This window comes from Cygnus olor, chromosome 3 (genome assembly GCF_009769625.2).
Source record: "Cygnus olor isolate bCygOlo1 chromosome 3, bCygOlo1.pri.v2, whole genome shotgun sequence".
In the NCBI taxonomy this organism is placed as follows: Eukaryota; Metazoa; Chordata; class Aves; order Anseriformes; family Anatidae; genus Cygnus; species Cygnus olor.
The window spans coordinates 105,302,793-105,326,322 of record NC_049171.1 but is presented as its reverse complement, the minus strand read 5'-3'; the positions used below and the strand labels follow the sequence as shown (position 1 = coordinate 105,326,322).

Below are 23,530 nucleotides of genomic sequence, written 5' to 3'. Positions count from 1 at the left end.
TGAATGACTATTTATGGACCTTTTTGGTCCTTATAGATTTGGTTGTCACATTTGGCTGTTTGGTTTCAGTTCAATTCGTAAAACTTGAAAGTCTGCAACTGTTCTGAAATGGTCTAGGTTCATAATAAGCATCAAATGAATGCCTTTACTTTTTTCCAGTCTCAAGCAGTGCTTTTCGTCACCGTCTAACACCATTCAGGAATGAATCTGCCCAAAAAAAATTGCATCCAGTAATGGAAGAATATTGTTCTATTTAAGTGCCAAGATAAAAAATGCTTTCCATATACTACTAATACACACCTTAAGGAACCAATATTCTCAGTAAAATATTCTCTACATCTCACACACTAAAACCACAAAGAGATAATTACCCTTTCAAGAACCCAAATTTTCTCTTTCTTTGGTAGCATCAGCATGGTAATGAGACATTTTGGTGGCTGGGACAAACTCCAGCTCCTCTTTCCTACTGCACTTCCCCAGCCAGGCATTCAGCCCTCCTTCCAGCCATCAAACAGCCACCAACCTTCTCTTTCTGTATGGCAATATCATTTGTTGCTCCTGTCCTACCCTTACTACTGTTTTGGACAACAAAAATTGATTAATTGGACATGGTGCAGCTCTGTCAATAGCTGTGCCCCATTTTCCTCCCTGGCTGTGGGCACAGGATTGTCCTTCAAAGTCAGCATTTCTGGGATAGCGTTTCACAGATGTGAACAGCAAAACAGAAGCCAGCAGTGCCCAGTACGGTGGGAGGCTGAAGGTGGCTAAATGCAGAGGATCAAGACCATTTCCCGTCAAGCAAACTGCTGAAATGTTCCCATGTATTCAGTTCCTTTCTATCAACGGTGCTTGGGAACAAAGTGTCCTAAGTTTCTCTAACTTTCATGAAAAAATGATATTTCCAATTGAATTAATGTATCATCATTTAGATTAGAAGATTAAAATTGTGGTAAGTGATTTTTTTATTATTATTATTATTAGAAGAGCTACTATGAAAATTGTTGGACATGGTGCTTAGTGACATGGTTTAGTGGGTGACATTGGTGGTAGGGGTATGGTTGGGCCAGATGATCTTGAAGGTCTTTTCCAACCTTAATGATTCTATGAAAATAATTATCCTGTGTCAGTGTGGTTGATTTCTTAGAATATGGTTGGGAAATTAATACTGAAGATTTCTTGAGATCATCAGGAGGAAATGTAATTATCCCAGATATGTTTTCTCCCTTGATTGCAGTGGGGGACAACTCAACTTATGCTTTTGACAAAAACCTTTTTACATTACAATATCAAGATTCCTGTGGGTAAATGCTGGGTATGTGGCGAAAGTCTGCTTCTTGTGGCTTACATTTTAAGTACAATCTGCTTTCTTCTTTGTTAGTTATTACTTCATTCTTGGGACAGAATTAATAATCTTAATTTCTCCTCTCTTCTTTAGGTTAATATCAAACACTGGCCTTAGGTTTTTACCTGTTGTCCAGAAGGTGCACTCCTTCCAGAAAGTTTTACTGTAAGTTGTAATGCTTTTAAAAGCTCCTTTTGAACATTTTGCTGTTCTAACAAAATCTTTCAAGAAGCGATTGCCCTTATGCTTGCTTATTAGCTTCATGATAACATTTTGGGTTGCAATTTTGTAGGCATTGATGTTAATGTGGCCTAAAAGGTCTCAGTATTCTCTAGTTCTTCTTTCTATCAAGCATTGTAGCTTGCAGTCTACCGACTACTCTTCCATTAACTACATTATAAATGCACAGCGAGATGTCTCAGGGGACTGGTAGTCCCCTGAGTTCTGTTTCACTGGTTGAAATTCAAACCAGGCTGGTGGAAGTGGAAATTTGTTGCCATCTGGTGACAGTTCTCTAGCCTGCATGGAGAGTTGCTGATCTTGGTGCCATTTTCAGTAGACAGATGGCCACAGCAAAGAAAACAAAAAGCAAGGGAAAATAACTCTACCATGCTCATTTTTTTCACTGGCAATAAAACTGTCCAGGGAATTAATTATATTTTTTCTAAGAAAAATTCCAGTGCCATCAAGGGGATAAAAATGTAAAATTTTGTGTGAAAGCAGGCTTCTGTTTTTAATGTAAAAGCACTTTTTTCTGAAAAAAAAAATGTATATCATCAAAATTTGAGTTTTTTTCATGGAAAAGTTTCCCACCAGTTCTGATTATAACTGAAAGCAGAAAACCTGGGAAATAGGCAAATATTTGTTCTCTTCTTTTGGACAAGATATATTGTTAGTGCATAGGACAAGTTTTGAATCTTCAAGTCTCTGATTAGAAGATTAAAATCTGCAGAAACATTAATCCTGCAATTGTCTTAGTAAGAGCCATCAGTATCAATAAAAATGCATAGAAAGCTTAGAGGGAGACACTTCAATATTATATACACACATATAATAAACAAAATACCTTTCTGTAATACGCTTGTAATTTTGAGAACTGCCCTTCAGGGCTCCTTGAAGCCATCAAGCAAATGCAATAGATGTGGAGGTACAGAAACTTCCTCCTGTATACTTTTATCATCAGTCTTAACTAGACTTGAATTACCATGTTCTGCTGAGCAAGAGATTTTTTCTTCAGGTGAAATTCCTCACTTTCTGTAAGAATAACTAGGCCTTAACATTGCTTAAGACCTGAAATAGACCTTGCTTCAAACCTTGCCGCCACAGAGGTCAATAAGAAAATTCTTGCTGGCTTCAGTTGTGCCAATATTTAAATCTCAAAGATAGATCTTGATGGGTTATTGAGGTTTATAAGGGCCTCATTGTTTCCCCTTAGCAGTGGGAAACTTCTGCTTCTATGGGTGCTGCACTCCCTCCCTATTCCTACCTCTGCTGATCTCCACGTGCAGAAGTATGGAAGTGTCAGCTAATGCAGTGTTGTGAATGGTAACACAGTTGTGGTTAAATAACTGTCAGTACGAGATAATTTTGGAATGTCTTTTAACTTCAAGCTTTGCAGATAATTCATTTTGTTCCATGCTTTCCAACAGAAACAGCATGAAAACAACCATATCCCCAGTCTAAATTATGAGTAATACTGTTTAACTTCTTTGAGGTCTATTTTGAGCAAGCAACAGAATGTATATCTGCCGTTCTTTTTGTGCATCAGTCAAAACTGCTGAAAGACTGAAATGCATACTTGTCACTTCAACAAACTGAACTGACAGGGGTCCCGTTTCTGAAGTTCTTAAGCACATACAAAAGCTTATAATCAAACACATTGACATTAGGAGGGAAACTATTCATGGAATTATATTCATTTAGGTACCCTGCTGAATCAGGCCAAAAAGGCTAATGGCTTTTCCATCTTCTGTTTGGGAGGCTCAGAGAAGTGGTGTCCTCCCAGTCACTCAGCTTGCATTTTCTGGATAGTATATTTTCTGGAAGAACTATTTCATTCACATTAGGGTTATGAGACCAAACTTTTATGCATTTCAATGGCTTAAACCGATCTGTGAGGCAGGTATGGAGGTGTGGAGAACAAGAATATAGAAATGTTTTGCCTTCAACTTCTTCTGTCAGAAAGGTTTACTCTCTTAAAATCTTAAGTCATCAGCCTTTGCATAAAACAGTTCCTCAGATCGAATATAAGGAAAAATAACATTTGAAATACCTTAACATATTGAGAGGCTTACAGAGGTGCAAAAAGGTGTAGTTGCTATTGTATTTTATTTTTCAGAGATATTCAAGATAATATAAATATACGTACAATTGAAAGAAATTCATTCATGGGCCTGAGTTCTGAAAGTGTGATTCTGTGAGTAAGACATAACAAATCTATTCTTCTTCTTGATAGCTTGTTCCTTCTCCGGAATTGGGTTGAGAGTATGGTCTCTTTTCTATCAGCTTCCAAATTCAATTACAGGTTTTAGACTTCTCCTCTATCCCCAAAATCTCTGTATTCTGCTTTACTGTCATGAAAAATGAATGCTTTTGTGGTTTTTGTTGTATTCTAATTCTGGCCCTAATTTTAGAACCACAGTGTAGAATTAATTTTGTAATTACTGGTGCCAAGGTTAAATGTATTCCACCTACAACAACAACTCATGTGATACAAATTGTGTTCAAAAGGATGGTGTGACTCATAAATATTTACAGTCAGACACATCATTCAAAGAGGTTTGTTACTCAGGCAAAATATATGTAGATGTTTTGGAAATGTGGTATATTTGTATACAAAGTTAATGCATTGATACAGGCCAGTTCACTATGCAGTTTCATGCTGTGTGGTTAGATGACATTTTGTTTGACTTGAACGGTCATGTTTTTTAATAAACTACTTAGCTTCTTTGATCCTTTCTGTTAGTATATCAAAATGCATTGTGTGCTTAATAACAAGCTGCCTTCATTTTGCCTAGCCAGACTGGAAAAATTTCCCCGTGTGTGTGCCATTTATCTCTCATACCAAAACAGACAAGCAAGAACTGATTGATTTGGTTCACATTGATTTTGATGGGACAGAGTCAGGCCACCAATACTTGAAGAAAGGACAGGAAAAAGTCACTTGGCTGTTATCTCTCCTTTTTCCCCATCAGTTGTCCACAACCTCTATGTCAAGTTCCCTGAAGTTTTTTAACACACACACAAATATACACACACACAGCTGAGATATTCATTCAGTTAATTCAAACATATTCAAGTAACAATACCCCAAATGTACTTATTTATCTTTTCTCCTATGATGATAGTATTTGTTAACCACGTGAGACTTGATTTTGTCAGAGCACTATGTAGCACATACCTTATTTATTTCCATAATACTACTATGGGGTGAGATATATATGCCAGATTTTAGTGTGATTTGACCTCCCAATACCACTCAAGCATTCCAAACACCCAGGACCCACTGAGCCTCCACAGTGTGGGGAGAGCCAGTTTTACTAGGTTTACTGTAGCAGGCTCCCATCATGTTCAAGCCAGTAATTTGGATTACATCTAAGCTTACCCTATGCAGGGATCAACACAGAGCAGGTGAATTTTAAATGGGTTTTAAATATACTAATCTAGCCAGGAAATGGTGAGTAAAAGCCCATATGTCCAAGCTCTGGATCTGTGCCTCCATTGTCACTTGTTGCTATAATAAGACTTCCAGTTTATTCAGGGGAGTCAGTAAGGATGCTGGTTGAAGTGAGGAGAGAATTTGTCTCAATAGAAGCTTGTCCAGGTAACAATGGAGAAAGAAGTACAATGAAACCTTGGGATTTAGTTAAAATTTTGTTTTCTCTTTTTACTACCTGAATGCAATTTACCAGGTAACAGGAGTCCACACTGCATGGCAACAGTAATTCAGATTTTATGTCCTTAGTATCTCATTGTATTAGCATAATATTCAGTGAGAGAAAACAGTAAGAGCTAATCCTGTGATTAAATGCATATATATCAGCTTGGGAGCTATGAATGGGTAAGACCAATGTAATGTAATAAATGTTTTAAATGCTATAAGCAGGGACATGTCTCTCCTGTGTGCCTGCTCATCATGTCTAATACTGTATGCAAGTGAAGGGGACAGTGACAGTTTTCTTGATCTGACCTGACAGACACTGGAATTATGCACATCTGCCTTCCATGGTCAAAAGAGTAATCCTTTCAACCAGACCCATAACTGATTTTCATGATGACCTGAGCTCACCACCTCAGATAAGTGGGTCACTCGCATGCTCAGTTTTCAGTGTGAATTAGAAACTCTACGTCCATGTGTGCTGATAGTTTCATTAAATCACGCCAGTTTTGCCACCTATCAAACTTGTCATGCCCTGTTGGAAAGAGCATGAGTTGCAAAGCAACAAGATGAAAGATTGCACTGTAAAGATGATAAATATAACTGACTCAAATGTAAATTTTCAGAACCGTGAAGGGAAGAGATGGAAAGACATTAAACATTAATTACTTAGTGCACTACAGTAAAAACTTGGCAGAAAGCCCCCCCAGTTCGCTACCTGTGTCTTCTCTCAGGAGAAGGATCCTGGGGAGATGGAGAGCAGGAAGGCAATATGATTTGAAGAGACAGCAGGTGCAGGAAGAACCAGCTGCTTCCCAGGCAGTTTGTTAATAGTCTCATCCTTTTTTACTTCCTGGATCTTGGGTTTTTTGTTTTGTTTTGTTTTGTTTTGCTTTTTGTTTTTTGTTTTTTGGTTTGGTTTGGTTTTTGGTTTGGTTTGTGTTTTGGTTTTTTTTTTGGTTGGTTGGTTGGTTTCTGGTTTGGTTTGTTTTGTTTTGTTTTGTAATTATAGGCAAAGGTTAAGCTATTTCAAAAACATCTTGAAAAAAGCATCTTGTAGATGACACCAACAGCACCAGTAGGAAAGGTTCTGGTCTCACCCATTCTGGGGTTAACCTGGACCAGGTTTGTTAGATTCACTGGAGGCTTCTCAGGGCAGCAGAGCAGCACCGGTGTCTTAATCAGTTCTACTTATGTTTCAAAAACTTACTGTAGCTGTCATCTCTTATGGTAATGCTGATCTGCCCTGTTCATATCTGCATTCTCTAAATCCTTCCTCTAACTGTTGGGAGCTTATCAGCTGGGATTCACAGAAACTTCATAATTTAAGCATCTATTTAATAATTTTACTTGTTTGAGATCCTTTTCACTGATTTTAATTACATACATATAAATTGTGAACATATGTAAGAATGCATTTTTTTTCTCTGTTGCAGATGGCTAAATAAAAATGGGATTCAGGAGATTGAGAATCATGCATTTAATGGAACCTACCTGGATGAGCTGTAACTATTTCTGTTGTTTACTTTCTGAAAAGCAATTATTAGAAGGTAGCTATTTCTGCAAGTTTTTTTTTTAATTTATTTCAGATTGTTTTAGCATCAATATTGTGTTTTTCAGAAATCTAAGTGACAATCAAAACTTAGAAAAATTACCAGATGAAGTATTCCAAGGAGCCAATGGGCCTGTTGTTTTGTAAGTAATATTCAGATTTGTTTTTTGTTTGTTTGTTTGTTTGTTTTCTCATCATTAAGCCCCCAGAAAAGGTCAAAGAAGAACATATGAATACAAGCCTGGATTCCAACATCTCACAAGTCCTGCAACTCAAAATTGGAGGTGTAGTTCTGAATATAAAAAAATGGAAGCCAAGAGAGTCTAGATCCATGTTTTCACTCTGTCCTCAGGGTTTTTGGAGTATTTGCATCCAGGGATTTAGCTCCATATTCCTCTACATGGTGGATTAAGCTCTGTAAGAGCTCAGCTTCTTTTTTTTTTTTTTTCAGAGAAAATGCTGTTTGTTTTTTGTTTGGAGCAAATTCAGGAATAGGTGAGTTAGTTCTCAGTGCTTAAATCTGAATTGCTCCCCCTTGAACTATTTAAAACCAGTGAAGATCTGCCCTGCATCTCTAAAGCTTAGTCCTAAAGATAAAATCCCTACCCTGCAGGGACAGGGATCCCTATAAATATATATATATATGCACACACATATATACACATATATATTACACATATATATCACACAGTTATAGCAGGATCTCTTTGGTGGGTGGTAAGCTGGAAAGCAAGATCTCAGCAGTAGAGAGTTCAACAGTAAGATGCTCATGTCTCTCAATCACCAGCACCTCATGCTACACTTTGACAAGTTGTAAAACACCTGAGAGTGTGCACAACTTCTTGTGAGCACCAGCTACAGAACATAACAGCTGCAGCAGAGACAACGGTGTCTTTTTTGTGTCACAAATTCATCAGCTCTTTTCTTTCTTCCCGTTTATCCTGGATGTCCAGAGAGGGATAGGAGTCACCCATAAAAGGTGAAAACAGGTATTGGGAGCCGCTGGAAGACTTTACACAGAGGTTAAAGTGGTTAGAAATCTAAAAAAAAATGAGGGGAAAAAAATGGCCAGTTAACTTTGAGTTCAGATAAGAGCACTTCTGAAGGCCTTTTTCCATGTTGTTATGATACACCTATGACACACCAATGATACAAAGAGCTACCGTATGGGTTACTGCATTCTGCCCTGCTTCCATCACTCCTTCAGTGACTTTCTCCTTTGGAAAAGACTAACAGTGGAGCATCTTTTAAGCAATAATATCATTGATGTTTCTTTGGAAAAGCATTGTTTCCTGTAGCAAAGAGTAAATGCATTTTCTTTGCAAGTTGTAGCTGATTCAAGAGGTTTATCAAATTGATTTGGCTGTAGTTCAGATTCATTTGATAGTTCAATTTCTAACACTAAGTTATTTGTGCAAGAAGTTTTCTATTCAATTACTTGTATATCCACTGTTCTATGGATGGGAAATTACCTTTTTATCCTGACGGAGATCAAGAAAGCTACATCTGTCACTGTAGCTTACACCTGGAATGTGCTTTGTGGAGATGATTGACCCATAATATCTTTGCTGGGAAAAATAGTGCTGTTGAAATAAAATTTGTGTTGCAAATTGCAATGTTTTATTAGACTGAATGTCAGGATGTTTTAACTCTTGTTCTTCCTGAACCAGTGCTCTACAGTCAATTAATACCAACTCCTATTTTATATTTCAGAATACTAAAACAGTATGAAAGACAGACAAACACAAATAGTAATGTCAGAAAGCACAAGCCTTAGCACCTCGTCTGCTTTATACTTGGCTGCACAGTTTCAGCAATCAATTCCTCTCTTAGGCTTACAGCTTTTGGCTGAATTAGAATCTCTCTTTTGGAAAGACATCAAGTTTTGAGTTACAGGATTTCAGTGCTGACAGTAACCAAGTAAATCAAATGGCTAATTACTCCCACACATATACACATTCCTTCTATACAGAAATACACTTTATTGCTAACTTGGAATTTTGTAGCTTCAATTTTCATCCACATTGTTTCGTTTAGTCTTTTTCTGCTGCTCCCATAGCTGTAGCGGCCTACATGAGCTTTTACTGGTGGCCCTACAAAACTCTGCATCGCATAAGCATTACGATCATATTGGGAGTACCAGCAAATTGCAGGAAGCTACAGAAAGCCTCTCAGACTCCCCCTCTCTATAAATATAGTTCTGCTGCTTAATGATGATCCATTCTGGGCTGAGTTCTCTGGCTGCGTCCTGCCTCGGAAGCAGGGCAAGGTATGTCTGTGGTCTGTCCTGTCCTTGCAATTTGTTTTCTACAGGAGACCTACGTATGTGAGCCATGGGAGAGCTCCAGCAGATCTGAGCTAGACAGCTGAATCCCTGAAACACAGCCAGAGAGCAGTTTAGATACAACTGCTGAGAAAATTGGTCTCACTGATCACTCCTCTCTGATGTCTGCTCTGCCAGCCACATTTTGCTCTCTTGCTATGTTCCTTTCAGCCCTAAACAGGACTATCAGCTGGTCAGTATTTTGACTAATCCCAGTAACTGATTCCCAGAGAGAAAGGGAAGTGTTTGTAAGAAAAGTCAGATTCACTTTGCTGTTCCTGCACCGGCTGCTGTCAAAGCTGATGACTAGCAGCCAAGCATTAATAATATGACATGTATTCCTGTCACTGATGCTTTCTGGTTTGATTTCCTACTGCTATTTTATCCTCTAGTTCATCTTGCGTATTTAATTTACCAGTCCTGTAACTAGGGAAACATCCCAAAGAAACTCTGCGCTGAGTTCTGCTCTGTGATGACTCAGTGGATAAAGTGACCAAACCACGTACACAACGTCTGCGTTTCTGTTTGCGGGGGGAGTCTGCCGATGGTGTATCGATAACTATCCCTAACAGGCATCCCAGCAAGCCTTACAGTAGTTTACAAAGCACTTTCCTCAGCTCACTTTGGTTTATGGACAATAATGAACAGAAAAAAATAACAAACTTCTTAAAAGAAGAAGAATTTTCATGGGAAAATATTGGATATTTATGAAATTGTTTAGATATGGCCAGAGACCCAGTAATATTTTAGCTGCTGGAATATCCAGGTGATATTCCTATTCACATTTACTTGTTACTTCTATGCAGTATAATAACAGTTTGGAGGCACTGAAGATTTCTAGCTAATGAGACTAGGAAAACATTTTTGATTCTTGTTCAGAATTATGAACCCTTGTGAAGTTCCGTAGGCTCTTATTGATGCCATGAGTGATACTGTCTGTGGATTTATATAGAAAAGTGCTGTGTAGTTGGTGAATAATGAACATGTTCTCTAGGTGACAGTTTTCATTAGGCAGTGAACTAAGGACAATAGTCAGTCCATGAAACAATTGAGATTGTTCACTGCAACCCAATTACTACTTTAGGTGTCTAAGTCAGAAATCAAAAGCCTAAAATTTCTCTTCAGCTGCTCCTGTGAGACACAAATCAGTCCTAAAAGAACCTCAGGACCAAACCTTGGCTTCTCTCAGCCTGACTTGCAGAAGTATTTCTGCTTCCACCATTCCATCTTGTCCTTCTTGTCCATAGAAGTTATGACCCTAGGTCAGGGCAGCAGCATCGGGTCCATCTTCATTCCTTTGCTTCCACAATTCACTGTCCAGTTGGCAACTGAAGCTGCCAGCAAGCTACAGGTGTTAATACCCCAATATGAAAATGGGCATATCAGCGGGGCAGCACAGACTGCCTTCTGAAGGTGTTACCTGAAGATGGGACGTTCTTTCAGAGCCTGGAACCAAAGCCTCCAGCTGTGGGCACAGTATGGACACAAAAGATCCTCTTTAACCACAGCCAGTAACTGCTTTATTAGCTGAATATAAATTTCTTAGATGTGACCACCCTACTCTACAGACAGAGTTCAAACAGAGACATTTCCTGGTATTAATTTTGGTTTTGAAATAGGAGAACAGAGGTGCAAATGTGCGTGTTGTACATAGAGAGGGTCTGAACTTCATTGTACACTGCCAAAATTTGGTCTCCCGTTCACGTAGCACCACTCTACTGCATTAATATGGTAATAAAAGCAATTTGTGCCTGTTATGTAATAGAGATAAAATAACATGTTGTCCTGACATCGTACCGTTATAGATTAATGTACCTTGGGAGGGGAGGCATGGAGAAAATGACAAATATTGTCAGTTCAATTCCCTTATTAGGGGAAATTCTTTTCTTTTGTGAGAGAATAAAGAACAGAGCAGCCTCAGCAAACACTGCATTCTGCATTACTCTCATGCCATAAGAGCATGGGAGCTAAGGGAGGACAGGGTGATTTTTATGTAGTCCATTTCACTGTTGATCTAAGAGAAAGAAGTGTGCACTTCTGCTGTCGCAAGCTGAGGGACACTGTCTGTTCCTAGCCAAGGAAATATGTGGATGTTTTGCCCCAGCTGTTACACCCTGGAGCCATGGAGACAGGTTCTGTGGAGATGAAGCACCATTGGTCCTTCTTCCCTTTCCCTACCTGTGTAGCACAAGTCATGATCTAGTGTTTGCATAATGTTTTTCCCCCTGAAAGCCTCGCTGATGCTCTCTGTGATACATTTGTAGCTGCTGCTTCCATCGCTGCCTTTGATAGCCCGTCCCACACAATAATTGCCTTCCACGTAAATGCATCTCTCCTAACCTCCTCTAATCTTACCCCTTCCTTTGCTTCAGTCTGAATTCTTTGTTTTTTAAACCTCTGGAAATATTTTGATATTTTTGTTCCTCAAAGTTTGAACTACATCACTTTTGCCTCTCTTTAGTCTCTTTTCCTTCCTAATGAGTACAAAATCTGGTATCCTCAACCTCTCCTCACATCTGTAACCTCCCATGAGATTCTCTCTTTGTGTTTATTGCCTTTTCCATGGTAGGCTTTACATGATGTGATGTTCATGAGGAACATCACAAAATTCTCTTGTGATTTCATCAACCTTTTCTTTTTTTCCCTCCTGTAACAGCGTTCTTGGATGATTGGTGTGTTTCTTTTGTTATTTACTAAACCTAGAATCATATGGATCTAATAGTTTATGTCACTGCTAATCTTTACCCAGAGGGTTGTGGGATCTTTTTCTTTTTTTCTCAAATCAGACTAACATCACTTGATTGTTGTTTGCAATGAATATTAGTTAATGTTTCCTTGAGAAACTCTTAGTTTATCACCTGATCCTGTTTTCAGCACAAATTTCCAGCTGATCTCTTTTTAATTGGTACTCTGATACTCACTAGGACAGTCTAAAACACATATCTACTGTAGAGCTGAAGTAAATTTGCTTTTTATCATGATTTTCATATGTTTTTTTAAAGGGATATTTCCAGGACAAAAATCAGTTTCCTGCCAGGTCACGGATTAGAACTCATTAAGAAGCTAAGAGCAAGGTCTACATATAATTTAAAAAAACTTCCTGATTTAAGCAAATTTAGATCATTGATTGAGGCAAATTTCACCTATCCTAGCCATTGCTGTGCATTTACAAGCTGGAAAAGACAAAAGTAAGTGATTTCATTTGTTTCTCTTTTTGATGCTTCTCAGCCATTGATAGTGAATTAAACAAACTTCTTCAAAATCTGGATATAAATAAACATACAATACATACATGTTTATTCATGTTACACAGTGCACTGCCTCTCCATTCCAGGTTGGTAATAAATTTTGATAGTTGTATTAGCATCACCGTTTTCTCCAGCTGAGACTGTAGACCGCATACATCATAGGGTCATCTCTCACTGGGACCTGCTGTCCTGGATCAGCCTGGAGCCACACTGAAGATATCCAACAGAAAACATGATGATAACCTTTCAGGAGGTAGCTGGAAGGATATTTGTGTTTCCAGAGAAGATGGTCAATACCTCACCACCAATTCATGTGGGTAACAGAACTGTGGAGTGGTGTTAACCTCTTAACCTCAGGAAGCCACACTGATGTTGGAACCAAATAGAATAGAAGAGAATGGAACAGAATTCATTTGGAAGGGACCTACAAAATCATTAAGTCCAACTGTCTGACCACTTCAGGGCTAACTAAAAGTTAAAGCATATTAATGAGGGCATTGTCCAAATGCCTCTTGAAAACTGACAGGCACAGGGCATCAACCGCCTCACTAGCAAGCCTGGTCCAGTGTTTGAGCACCCTCACAGTAAAGAATTTTTTCCTAACATCCAGTTGAATCTCCTCTGGTGCAGCTTTGTACCATTCCCATGTGTCCGACTATCGTTGGTTATCAGGGAAAAGAGACCAGACCCTCCCTCTCCATTTCCCCTCCTCAGGAAGTGGTAGAGAGCAACAAGGTCACCTTAACCTCTGTTTCTCCAGACTAGACAACCCAAGTGCCCCCAGCCTCCGCTCATAGGACATGTCTTTCAGCCCTTTTACTGGTATTGTTGTCCTCCTCTGGATGCTTTCAAATATCTTAACATCCTTTTTATGTTGTGGATCCCAGAACTATACACTACATTCAAGGTGAGGCCTCACCAATGCTAAACACAGTGAGAGAATCACCTCTGCCACAGATATTTTGTCTGTCACATCTACATACACATCATTTTTGGACATGATTTCTGAAATGGTTAATCTAGAGCAATCCCTTTAAACCCAAATTCACTGGGACAGGGAGGTCTTTTAGACTCCCAAACTAATTTTCAGTACTTGTTTTGATTTGCCATCATCAAGATACATTGAGACTTCAGGTATTAATGACTCACATTGAGTATTTTCAGCTGCTCAGATAAACTTTAAATGTTACATGAGAACTAGTTAATGAACCTCATGAATTTGTGCCACTGGAAAACCTGAATGATTGGTACCTATGGGAACATGTTATTGTTTGAAGTTCCTCTTTTACTGGAAGTCCTCAAAAACTTGGAATTTGCCATGGCAGAAAAAAAAAATAGTTTTATGGATCATTGTTACAGTTCAAAACATTGTCTTCAGAAGATGCCTAAAATTTCAAAGAAAAGTAAAACCATGCATAAAAAGTATAAGCTATTTGTAAGCTTCATTTAAATACTTTATAATAGCCATTTATTTTACTTCTAGCAGTGTACTGTCACTGAAATTAAAGGCAATGAAAGATGCCTGGTCCTGCTATGCTGATAGCTAGTACATATCACCTGCATGTGTGTTGCAAAACTACATGGGAAAAGTGCAAGTTTGATATCAGACAATACAGTGGTAAGGGAAGTATCTGGCAGAATCTATCCTTCATTGCCTGTTTTTGATCCAAAATTCTAAACTTTTTGCTACAAGAGGTTATCAGCAGGTGATGTTTTCACATATTTCTACAGGCTTACTGAGGCACAGTGCTTGGTTGCCTGCTAATTAGAAATGGTTCCAGTCCTTCCAGCACTGGTGGCAGGGTGGTATTTCCCAATGAGTTCAGAGGAAGTATGTTTAGTTCTAAAAAGCTAAATCTGCAAAGGGATTTTTGATATCACTCTATCATACATATTTTTGAAGGTACTTGACTTCTGGGCTGCCTGAGCCAAATCAAGACCCAAATCCTAGAATCCACACTGGAAAGTAGGCAACAGGGCTCTTCAAAATCAGGTTAAGAGTTACTGTTGAAGGAAAGCAACAGGAGGAGATGGTACTGAGCTTTTAGTAAGCTCTCAGCGTCCCCTCACTCTGAATAACTTTTGTGCCACAATTACCCAGGGGAATTGAAACTCACAGCCCTCACTTCCCCCGTAGCGTGGCTCCACTTTTGGGCACCTCTGCCCTAGCAAGTAAGAAACCAAGGAGGACACTGACAGCCCTTCCCACAGCCTGGGTGAGTGTAATTTTGCAAAGAAATGCCAATGAATTGTGCAGAACTCAAAAATCAAGTGCAGATGGCCAGTGAGCTGAGCTGGAGCACAACACAGTGGTGGGGCTGCTTCTGGAGCATGTCTGGCCATGATTCCGCAGTCCCCTACAAAATGTGTTGTAATGCAACGGTGAGAAATAGAATACAAGTTGGAGATGCTCCTCTTTGTGCTGGCTTTGAGAAAATTCTTTTATTGATATGAGCTCCTCTTCTACTGCTTGTCCTTAAGGGTGAAGGAGTTTTCAGGTCAGAAGACATCACAGATAATTTGTGAAATCCAGAAACTTGTGTTCACAAGTTGCCTAAATTTAAAATTTCAGTAAAGGAGTGAAATTAAAAAAAAAAAAAAAATCAATATAGGGCAACTGGTACCCTACGTGGAACTTTCTAAGAAATAGTTTTGGTGATTTAAAAATAAAAATAAAAATAAAAATAATAGTAATAATAATAATAAGTTGCTGCCACAAATGCAAATAAATACCAGAGCTACTTAAATTTACTTAAGCTGACCTATCAAATCTCTGTTGTTCCCCATAGAGAAAAAAAGGTCTTAAAATGTCTTCTTGCCCTTAATGGTGCGAACATTTTCTAGTTCCTCACTGAATATGTTTTTTTCTACAGGAGGTCAGTTGAGCTCCAGAATACCTCCAATAAGTTATCTCAAAAAAATCTATCTTGAATGAATGAAAAATCCTTCAAACAGCAGAAGAAAATTACTTATGATCTATTTTTGTAGAGTTAGTAAAACTGAATTTTAGTGTGCATTAAAAAACTTTTTGTTTTTCTAAAGTAGCTATACTTAAAATATTGAAAAGAATATTAATTTCTGATTTTACAAGCTAAAAACACTTTTGAAAGGGTAGCTATTCTTTAGCTACAGAGACTTTTTTTCCATTTCAACTTATTTTAGTAATTTAATTCAAAGAATATTCCACTTAATTGTAGCTGACAAGGCAGGAAGGCTTTTGTTTATTATAAAGTAGGTGTAGAAGAGGAGAGACACACTGAAATCTAGAAGGACAAGGGAGCAAGAAACAAGCTGTGCCTATCTCTGTCTATCATTATGAACTCCTGTGTTAAATAAATACATTTAGATAAACTATTTTCTGTATACAGTACATTCCAGGTAGTTTAGTTTCACTGTTAAAATAACTGATTGCTGGTTTCCTATATTTTAATATTAGTTAAGTTTTCAATCAACTAGACTAGGACAGGAATCATTAGGAAAATAGCATTCATTGTCTTGTAAAAGAAATGCATCACTGCTGGGTAAAAAATATAAAAATTCAGACTTGAGATCCATATATGCTCTGATATATGATTATTTGAATAAACATATACATATAAGCTGTATCTCCCTGATCAACAGAACAAAGTTGAATGCATTTATCTATGTTTTTAATGGTTGACAGAATTATCTTTTAAAAATACTAGGCATAAATACAAAATGATTAGAACCAATGATTTAGATCATTTTTTCCTGTTAACTGCATTTAAACGCAATTAAAAATGTTCATTTCATTCATACAGTCATGTGTCGTGTACTGAAATTGGTGGAAGACCAATATCCTCTCTCCAGTTTAAAGAGAGAATACGTGTGCATGTTAGTTCAGTGCTGTGAGTCTGAACGCGAAAGGTATTCCCATGCACTTCAGCAGAGATTAGTCACATATGCAGCAGCTACACCCACTTGCATTTCAAAGCAGTTTTCTTGACAAGATGTGTGTGCATTCAAGACTGCTCAGGATTTTGAAGAGTTATTAATAGTCTGCAATGTTTGCTCACACAACATCTAGTATTTCTTTGGCAAGAGCTGCACTTGGTTTAGTGCAGCAGACTTTTCTTATTCTGGTGGGAACAGTGATGTTACCTGACTTACTGTGCATCTTCACAGGAGCCACTCATTCCCCTGTAACAGTTTAGATCTCAAAATATTTCCCAGTAGTACAGGAAGTATAAAAAGGATGCCTCATTACACTGTAAGTGCATTTCTAAGGATCACCACAGCATTTGATGCTCACGTGGGAAATCTCAGAAGGAATTAAGTCAGGGGTGTGTGGCCCCTTCCTGGCTGCCTCATTTGTGTAAGGTTTCCTATCTTTGATACTTCTCCAGCACTCAAGAACCTAGATAAAATAAGTCTCCATAGTAGATAGTGAGTGATCACCTCTCCTAAACACATTTGCACCAGCTCTGTTGTGCTAATGGAAATATTAAACCTGTTATAGTGGCAGTGCCTTCTAAATTTTGGAGGATATTGCATCAAGCAGAGACCTGCCAGACTGAGACACAAATTAAAATGTTGGCAGTTTTGTTTTTGTTGTATTTTTTTGTTTGTTTGTTTGTTTGTTTTTCCCCATTCTAAGAAGGATTGTATGATAAATATTGATCTGAAGATTTATTACACTGGAATATTGTGATGGTGGCCTAACAGGAGCTAACCTGCTTTTTCGGACAAGGCCGATGTAGTGTGTTGAACTCTCATGTTCTCCTGTGACTGGAAAATAACATCATTCAAGCTTGGATAGGGTAGAAGTTGGATGTTAAAACCCTCAACTTGACATAGCCCATTGACTTCCTTGATATAAAGATCACCTTCTGCTTAAAAGATCTGCATCGTTATGATGCTGTCCTTACACACGATCATTATTTTTTGGAGAAGCTATCACTTGAAAACCTATTTTTTTAAAGAACACACCACACAGAGTTGTGTTTGGGCCTTGTTTCATGAGAACATGATACCAGTTGCTCCCTACTCACTTGATGTCACTTTTTGGTAAGGATGTTTGGTTCAAGATAGGGCCTAACACAGAACCGAGGTCTGGACTATTTATTCTGCTAATTACTTTTCTCAGCACACAAGATCCTGCTGTCACCAGATCCAAATGGAGTGCATGAAATAACTACTTGCACAAGGGTAGTTATATTTGTCAGAGTGCTTTGCCAATTTCGATGTTGCTTTTTAAGTTGTCCTTTTTCTGGTTTATTATTCAGAGTGTTTACTTGAGCAAAACTATGTTAAACAGTAGCAGAGTGTTAAAAATAGTTTGAATACATAACTATTATGATGCTTGCCTTCTCAAAGGAAAGCAAGGCCCAATCTCTTGCCAAAAAATGTTTTAAATTATTGTTCTGAGAGCACAAGGGGCAAATATCTCAGGACAGTCAGTACTAGATGATGGCTTTTCTTTCCCTTGGGAGTTTGCAACTGCCCGTCACTCTGCTTACAGTGCAAGGAAGCAGCCAGGAGACTCCTCACTACCTATCCTCAGAACAAACATAGTGGCTAACTCTGTGGGAGTCTGATTTTGTTTGGGAGCTCTGGGTGTTAAATAATTCAGGAATGAATAAATAATAATAATCAGAAATATTTCATTGGCCTTACATAGCTGTCTTATCTGTTGGATAGATTTAGCTCCAGGTAGTGCCTCCATAATTTAGGAAAATGTTTATTTTTAACTCATAGCTGGGAAGCAATTGGATGAAACCCTTTTCTTCAGTTCATTTACAAAGAACTACTAATTGCAGTAGTTTTCAGTGCCCTCAAGTGCCTGTTACACTCAAAACTGAGGGACTTTCTCATCCATTATTGCTCCTTGGAAGCATATACTCCCTCTCAGATAGAGAACTGTTGATATATTGATCAATATGCTTGGCCCCTCACTCATCCTTACGCAGGCAGAACACAGGGGAGCAAAATGTAATGCCTTGTTATTGCAGTTGTGACCTCCATAGTGCATATTTGACCTCACAGAAAATCGGCTTTCTGCCTCAGTTGACAGGCAAGATAAAAAATATTGATAATAGCAGAGGATGCTCGAAACCTCATAGGAAATGTTCCTCACCTTCTGGTGCTGGGCCTTCATTAGTTTTTTCTTTCTTCCTTTTCAACTTGATTTTTGGAAGATGTAGTGAGTGCACAAAGTCAAAGGGTAAAATTGGGTTACAAAAAAAAAAAAAAAGAATCCTCGCTTTTAATCTGCTACAACTTGTTTAACCATTTCGACCTAGCTTGCCTATAAAGCTGTCCTCTCAAGTGTACTGCAGATCAGGGTGGAAGATAAGCTAGGGTCCTGTCCTGGAACACGGACACCTAATTTGCTGTCTAAACAATAGATGAAAATAGGCAGAAACAGTTGGTTTTGCAACACACCGTCAACGGTTTTATTTGCTAACTCAAATTAAGTCTGGATCCATCTTTATGCAAAGTAATGGATGCAAGTTTCTGGGGCAGCAAACTTCAAAGGAGGTCTAGGAGAAACTTATTCAAGGCTGACCCTTTGTTTCTTGCTAACACACCTTGATATTTGTTAGCTTGATGGAGCTGAGCTTCTCAGCCAAAACACTTGTTTCTTCAGTTGGTCTATGCATGGAGAAGACGGACTTGAGGTTAATCCTCTAGGAAACAAAGCTAAATATAAACTGTTTTTAAAATAATAATTAAAAAAATTTACCTTCAAAGGAAATTTTTCCTTGAAACTCTTTTCCTTTATTGACTTTTTTTCTACTAAAAATTCCCAACACGATTTAAAAAGGCCTTCTGACAGAAACAAAAGCAACTATTGTTTCTACAGAAATGTTGATTTAGTTTGGCTTGGCTTGGCTTGGTTTGGTTTTACTTGTTCACTTCACTTCACTTTCCTTGAAAAACATTTTTTAAGCAAAATGTTCTACCATGTCTAGTGTTTGTATCTGTGATGACATCTGGCTTTCAGAGACTATCTGGAAACCCTGCATGATCTCACTTATGTTATTTATTTACTTTAATAGCCAGTGACCAATATGATATGATATACTTAAAATGAATTGCACAGACTGGAGCTGTTCTGTGCCCTGAAGGAGTTTTGGTATTGAATATGACACACTGACTGACAAAATCTTTAGGAAAAAGGAAATTTAAGAGTAATACTAATGAACAGTGGAGTGATTCTGATTATACAGACTCCTTATCTGCACAACTGAATTGTCTCATTCTTCAAAGTCCAGTCATATGTAGGAATTCATCATTATGTGTTTCCCCCATGCAGAATCACTTATCATTGTCAGGTTACATGAGAAATTCAGTTGAAATAGTGGAAGCTTCTTACTGAATGTTTCTGTCCAGGTGGATAACATCATCATGATTGTTAGTAAGTCAAACATCAGGCTTTCCTTTCCCATATGTTTTATGTTTTAAATCCATCTACATTTTCATGTAATATTATATAAATAGGCACTACTCTGCCTATTAATTTCAAGCTCCAAGGAAATCGATAAAATCAGCTAACCCAAAAACTGATTTGTTAATGTAAACTTCATGATTCAATGTTTGTTGTATGCCTCGTGTTGTGTGTCTTAGTTTCCAACTCTTCTCTTTTTATAATTTCAGCACTGAATTACATCCAATATGTAGCATATCTCAGGCTAAGCAAGACCTTGATGAGCAACCTGGCAATAAGATACATAGACGATCTGCAGCTGAAGATTATATTTCCAACTATGGCATTGGTTTTGACCCTGCAGAGAATGAATTTGACTATGGTTTATGCAATGAAGTAGTTAATGTGGCTTGCTCACCTAAACCTGATGCTTTCAATCCATGTGAAGATATTATGGGTTACAATATTCTGAGAGTCCTGATATGGTTTATCAGCATTTTAGCTATCACTGGGAACACTGTTGTCCTCATTATTTTAATAAGCAGTCAATACAAACTCACTGTACCTCGTTTTCTAATGTGCAATCTCGCATTCGCAGACCTCTGCATAGGTATCTATCTGTTGTTTATTGCATCTGTAGATATACAGACTAAAAGCCAGTATTACAACTATGCCATAGACTGGCAAACAGGGGCTGGATGCAATGCTGCAGGATTTTTTACAGTGTTTGCAAGTGAACTCTCAGTCTACACATTGACTGTGATAACTCTGGAAAGGTGGCATACTATCACCTACGCCATGCAACTGGACCGCAAGGTTCGATTTCGGCATGCTGTGATTATAATGATTTTTGGCTGGATGTTTGCTTTCACGGTGGCACTTCTTCCCATATTTGGTGTCAGCAGCTACATGAAGGTCAGCATTTGTTTGCCCATGGACATAGAGACACCGTTTTCTCAGGCTTATGTTATATTTCTTTTAGTGTTGAATGTACTCGCCTTTGTGATCATATGCGCCTGCTACATCTGCATCTACTTTACTGTAAGAAACCCTAACGTCATCGCTTCAAACAGTGACACCAAGATTGCCAAGCGCATGGCTATATTGATCTTCACAGACTTCCTCTGCATGGCGCCAATATCGTTTTTTGCTATATCAGCCTCACTCAAGGTTCCTCTCATCACAGTGTCCAAATCCAAGATCCTCCTGGTTTTGTTTTACCCCATCAATTCCTGTGCAAACCCTTTCCTCTATGCCATTTTCACAAAGACTTTCCGCAGGGATTTCTTCATTCTGTTGAGCAAGTTTGGTTGCTGTGAAATGCAAGCCCAGATTTACAGAACAGACACTTCCTCATCTGCTCATAATTTCCACACAAGAAATGGTCATTATCCTCCAGCATCAAAAAACAGTGATGGGACTATTTATTCACTGGTTCCTCTAAATCACTTGAACTGAAATGCCTGCATGAGTTTGTGTCTGAGGCAGTGTGATAATCACTTTCAACTGTGAATTTGAATAATGACTACAACATAGCATGGAAACTTATTTTTGATGGGAAAACATTTTTATTTCCTCTTTGCTTTTTTGTTCAATGAACAGTCTTCAGAGATGACACATGATCTTCATTAGTTCTTGAAGGACAAAGAACAAAACTGCAGTATATGTCAGAGTGTCCTTGTAGAATTGTCTCCAGAAATAAATGAGCTTATAAACAGGTATCTCATACTATACAGGCAGAGATTGCTTTCATTCTAGGAAGATGTTACCTGCTTACTGACAATTAAATAATGGTTATATGTAGTCAAAAGAAAAAAAATATGTAGAATTATTTTTTTTTTGTCTGTGAAGCATGTTATAACAATGACCGATAATTATCTCTTTTCATTAATCATATCTTCTAGGGTTACAGGAGAAAGACGCCCAGTCTTTAAGGTTTTAAGCCCTCCTTCAGTACAAACTTACCAGTAATGAAAATATCTTCTGTTGCTTCCATTTGTGTTTACCATAGCAGATGGGCGGATGCATCTTCAGTTAGGTTAATGTTAGCTGTCCCACACTGTGTGTGCATACTTTAATCTGCACAAAAGTATCACGTTGGGTAGGATTGTGTTGATCTAGACTGGTAGGCTCAAAGAAACAGATTTCATGTGAATTAATATCAAGGATTTTAGTTTGACTTGGGTTTTGTTTCCAAGACAAGAAAGAGCAGGAACAAAACTAGAAGAAATCCTTCATAACAAGGAGGATGCTTCCTCAAGTTGGTTTCACAAAGTTGGGTTGAAATAGCTTTTCTGGGGTTGGACCCCTTGGTTATTTGGACCCCTTGGATATGTGGGTTGTTCTAACATGATTCCTCGGGCTATGTCAGGGTCATTGTATCCAGATGCATCCTTTTGGCTTTTGAATATTTTTAGCTTTTATTTTTATTTTTTTTATTTTTTATTTTTTATTATTTTTTAGCTTTTTTTACTATTTTAGCTTTTATGATATTAGAAGTACTCTTTCCCCTTCCCTTATAAATAATGTTTCATGTGCAGCCTATAAGATGATGCTCCTGACTGAAAGATGTGAGAGGCATAAGCTGCATAGGTTGAAATAAGGGGGGGGGGGGGACCTTATTCAAGATTTCCTGATTTTACAGATGTTTTGAATACAGATGTTTTGAATAACATCTGAATGTGTGTGCAATCTTTTTGCAAGGCTTAAAAATTAAATGGTACAGGTTAATCATTCCAAAATGCATTGAGTATTTAGAGTTGGGTTGTGTTTTCTCCTGGTGATTATGTGTCTATGTGAAGATATGGAGACATAAAAAAGCAAAGAAAAAGCAAAGAAAAAAAAAGCAAAGTCTGAACTTCATTTCCACCTCACAGACAATTCACGTTTTTGCCCCATGAGATTAAAAATCTTTGGAGTCTTCACGGGTTAATATGATGAGTTTTGAATATTTCCTGTTTACAACTCCTAACATTTCAGCAGCTGTTTTGATGTTTCCATCCATAATTTTTCCTGTCATCAGCTTTACATGTCAGCACCTGAACCTGATGTGAATAACTACAGGAGACGATCGAATCCTAGCTGGGAAAGAAGGTATTAGCATAAAATTAGCATAAAACAGGGGAAAACAAAGACGGGGGGATGGGGGAGAGAAGGATGGAATTTTCTTTACTCAACGTGGGTAACACCTCCTCCAAGATCCAGGAGGAAGAAGAATGGAAGAGCTAGACCGCAAAGACAGTCCATCTCTGGGAAGCCCTTCTGAGTACTCAGAGGAATCATTTCTTCACAAACACTTTATGTCATATACAGTGTAGTTGTATGCAGTGATTAAAACCCAACCTAATGGAAGTGTTTTAAGGGAATTGGTGGAGTCCCCATTCCGGGAGGTATTTAAGAGATGTGTGGGCATAGCAGTAGCGGACATGGTTTAGTGATGTGACTTGGTAGATCTGGACTTGATGGTCCTGAAGGTCTTTTTCCAATTTAAACGATTCTATGTCTTGATGATGTTCCAAAATGATAAATAGTCTAGTTGCATTCAGAAAAAGCTCCTGAATCTATTCTTGGGTCAAAAATAAGGGGTGTTCTTTGGCAAATGCTAGACCATTTTTGTTGACAAATAGGACAAATTTATGCAGTGTGTCATGTTTGCCTGGCCCTGACCATTTTCAAAGGCAACAGAATGAGACCTCAAAAACCTTGAAAGGCAGGCATTCTGGATTTCCCTGTGACTGTTTCACACAACATTTAAGCAAGCTCTTCTTTCCACAGGGCACAGTCCTCGGTGCTTGTGCA

The 23,530-nt window shown here is 38.2% G+C and overlaps 1 protein-coding gene across 1 annotated transcript in view; it reads left to right on the top strand.

The window, feature by feature from the left end:
• The window catches only part of LOC121067686 (follicle-stimulating hormone receptor), an 85,802-nt gene extending 62,579 nt beyond the window's left edge, over nt 1-23,223 (top strand). Inside the window, exons 5-10 of the mRNA XM_040552492.1 lie at nt 1,436-1,507; nt 3,681-3,758; nt 6,656-6,724; nt 6,840-6,914; nt 12,097-12,282; nt 19,963-23,223. Of these exons, the coding sequence (XP_040408426.1) occupies nt 1,436-1,507; nt 3,681-3,758; nt 6,656-6,724; nt 6,840-6,914; nt 12,097-12,282; nt 19,963-21,190 (1,708 nt within the window). The 3' untranslated portion in view covers nt 21,191-23,223. The remainder of the gene's footprint in view (nt 1-1,435; nt 1,508-3,680; nt 3,759-6,655; nt 6,725-6,839; nt 6,915-12,096; nt 12,283-19,962) is intronic.
• Nucleotides 23,224-23,530: the final 307 nt, after the last annotated feature.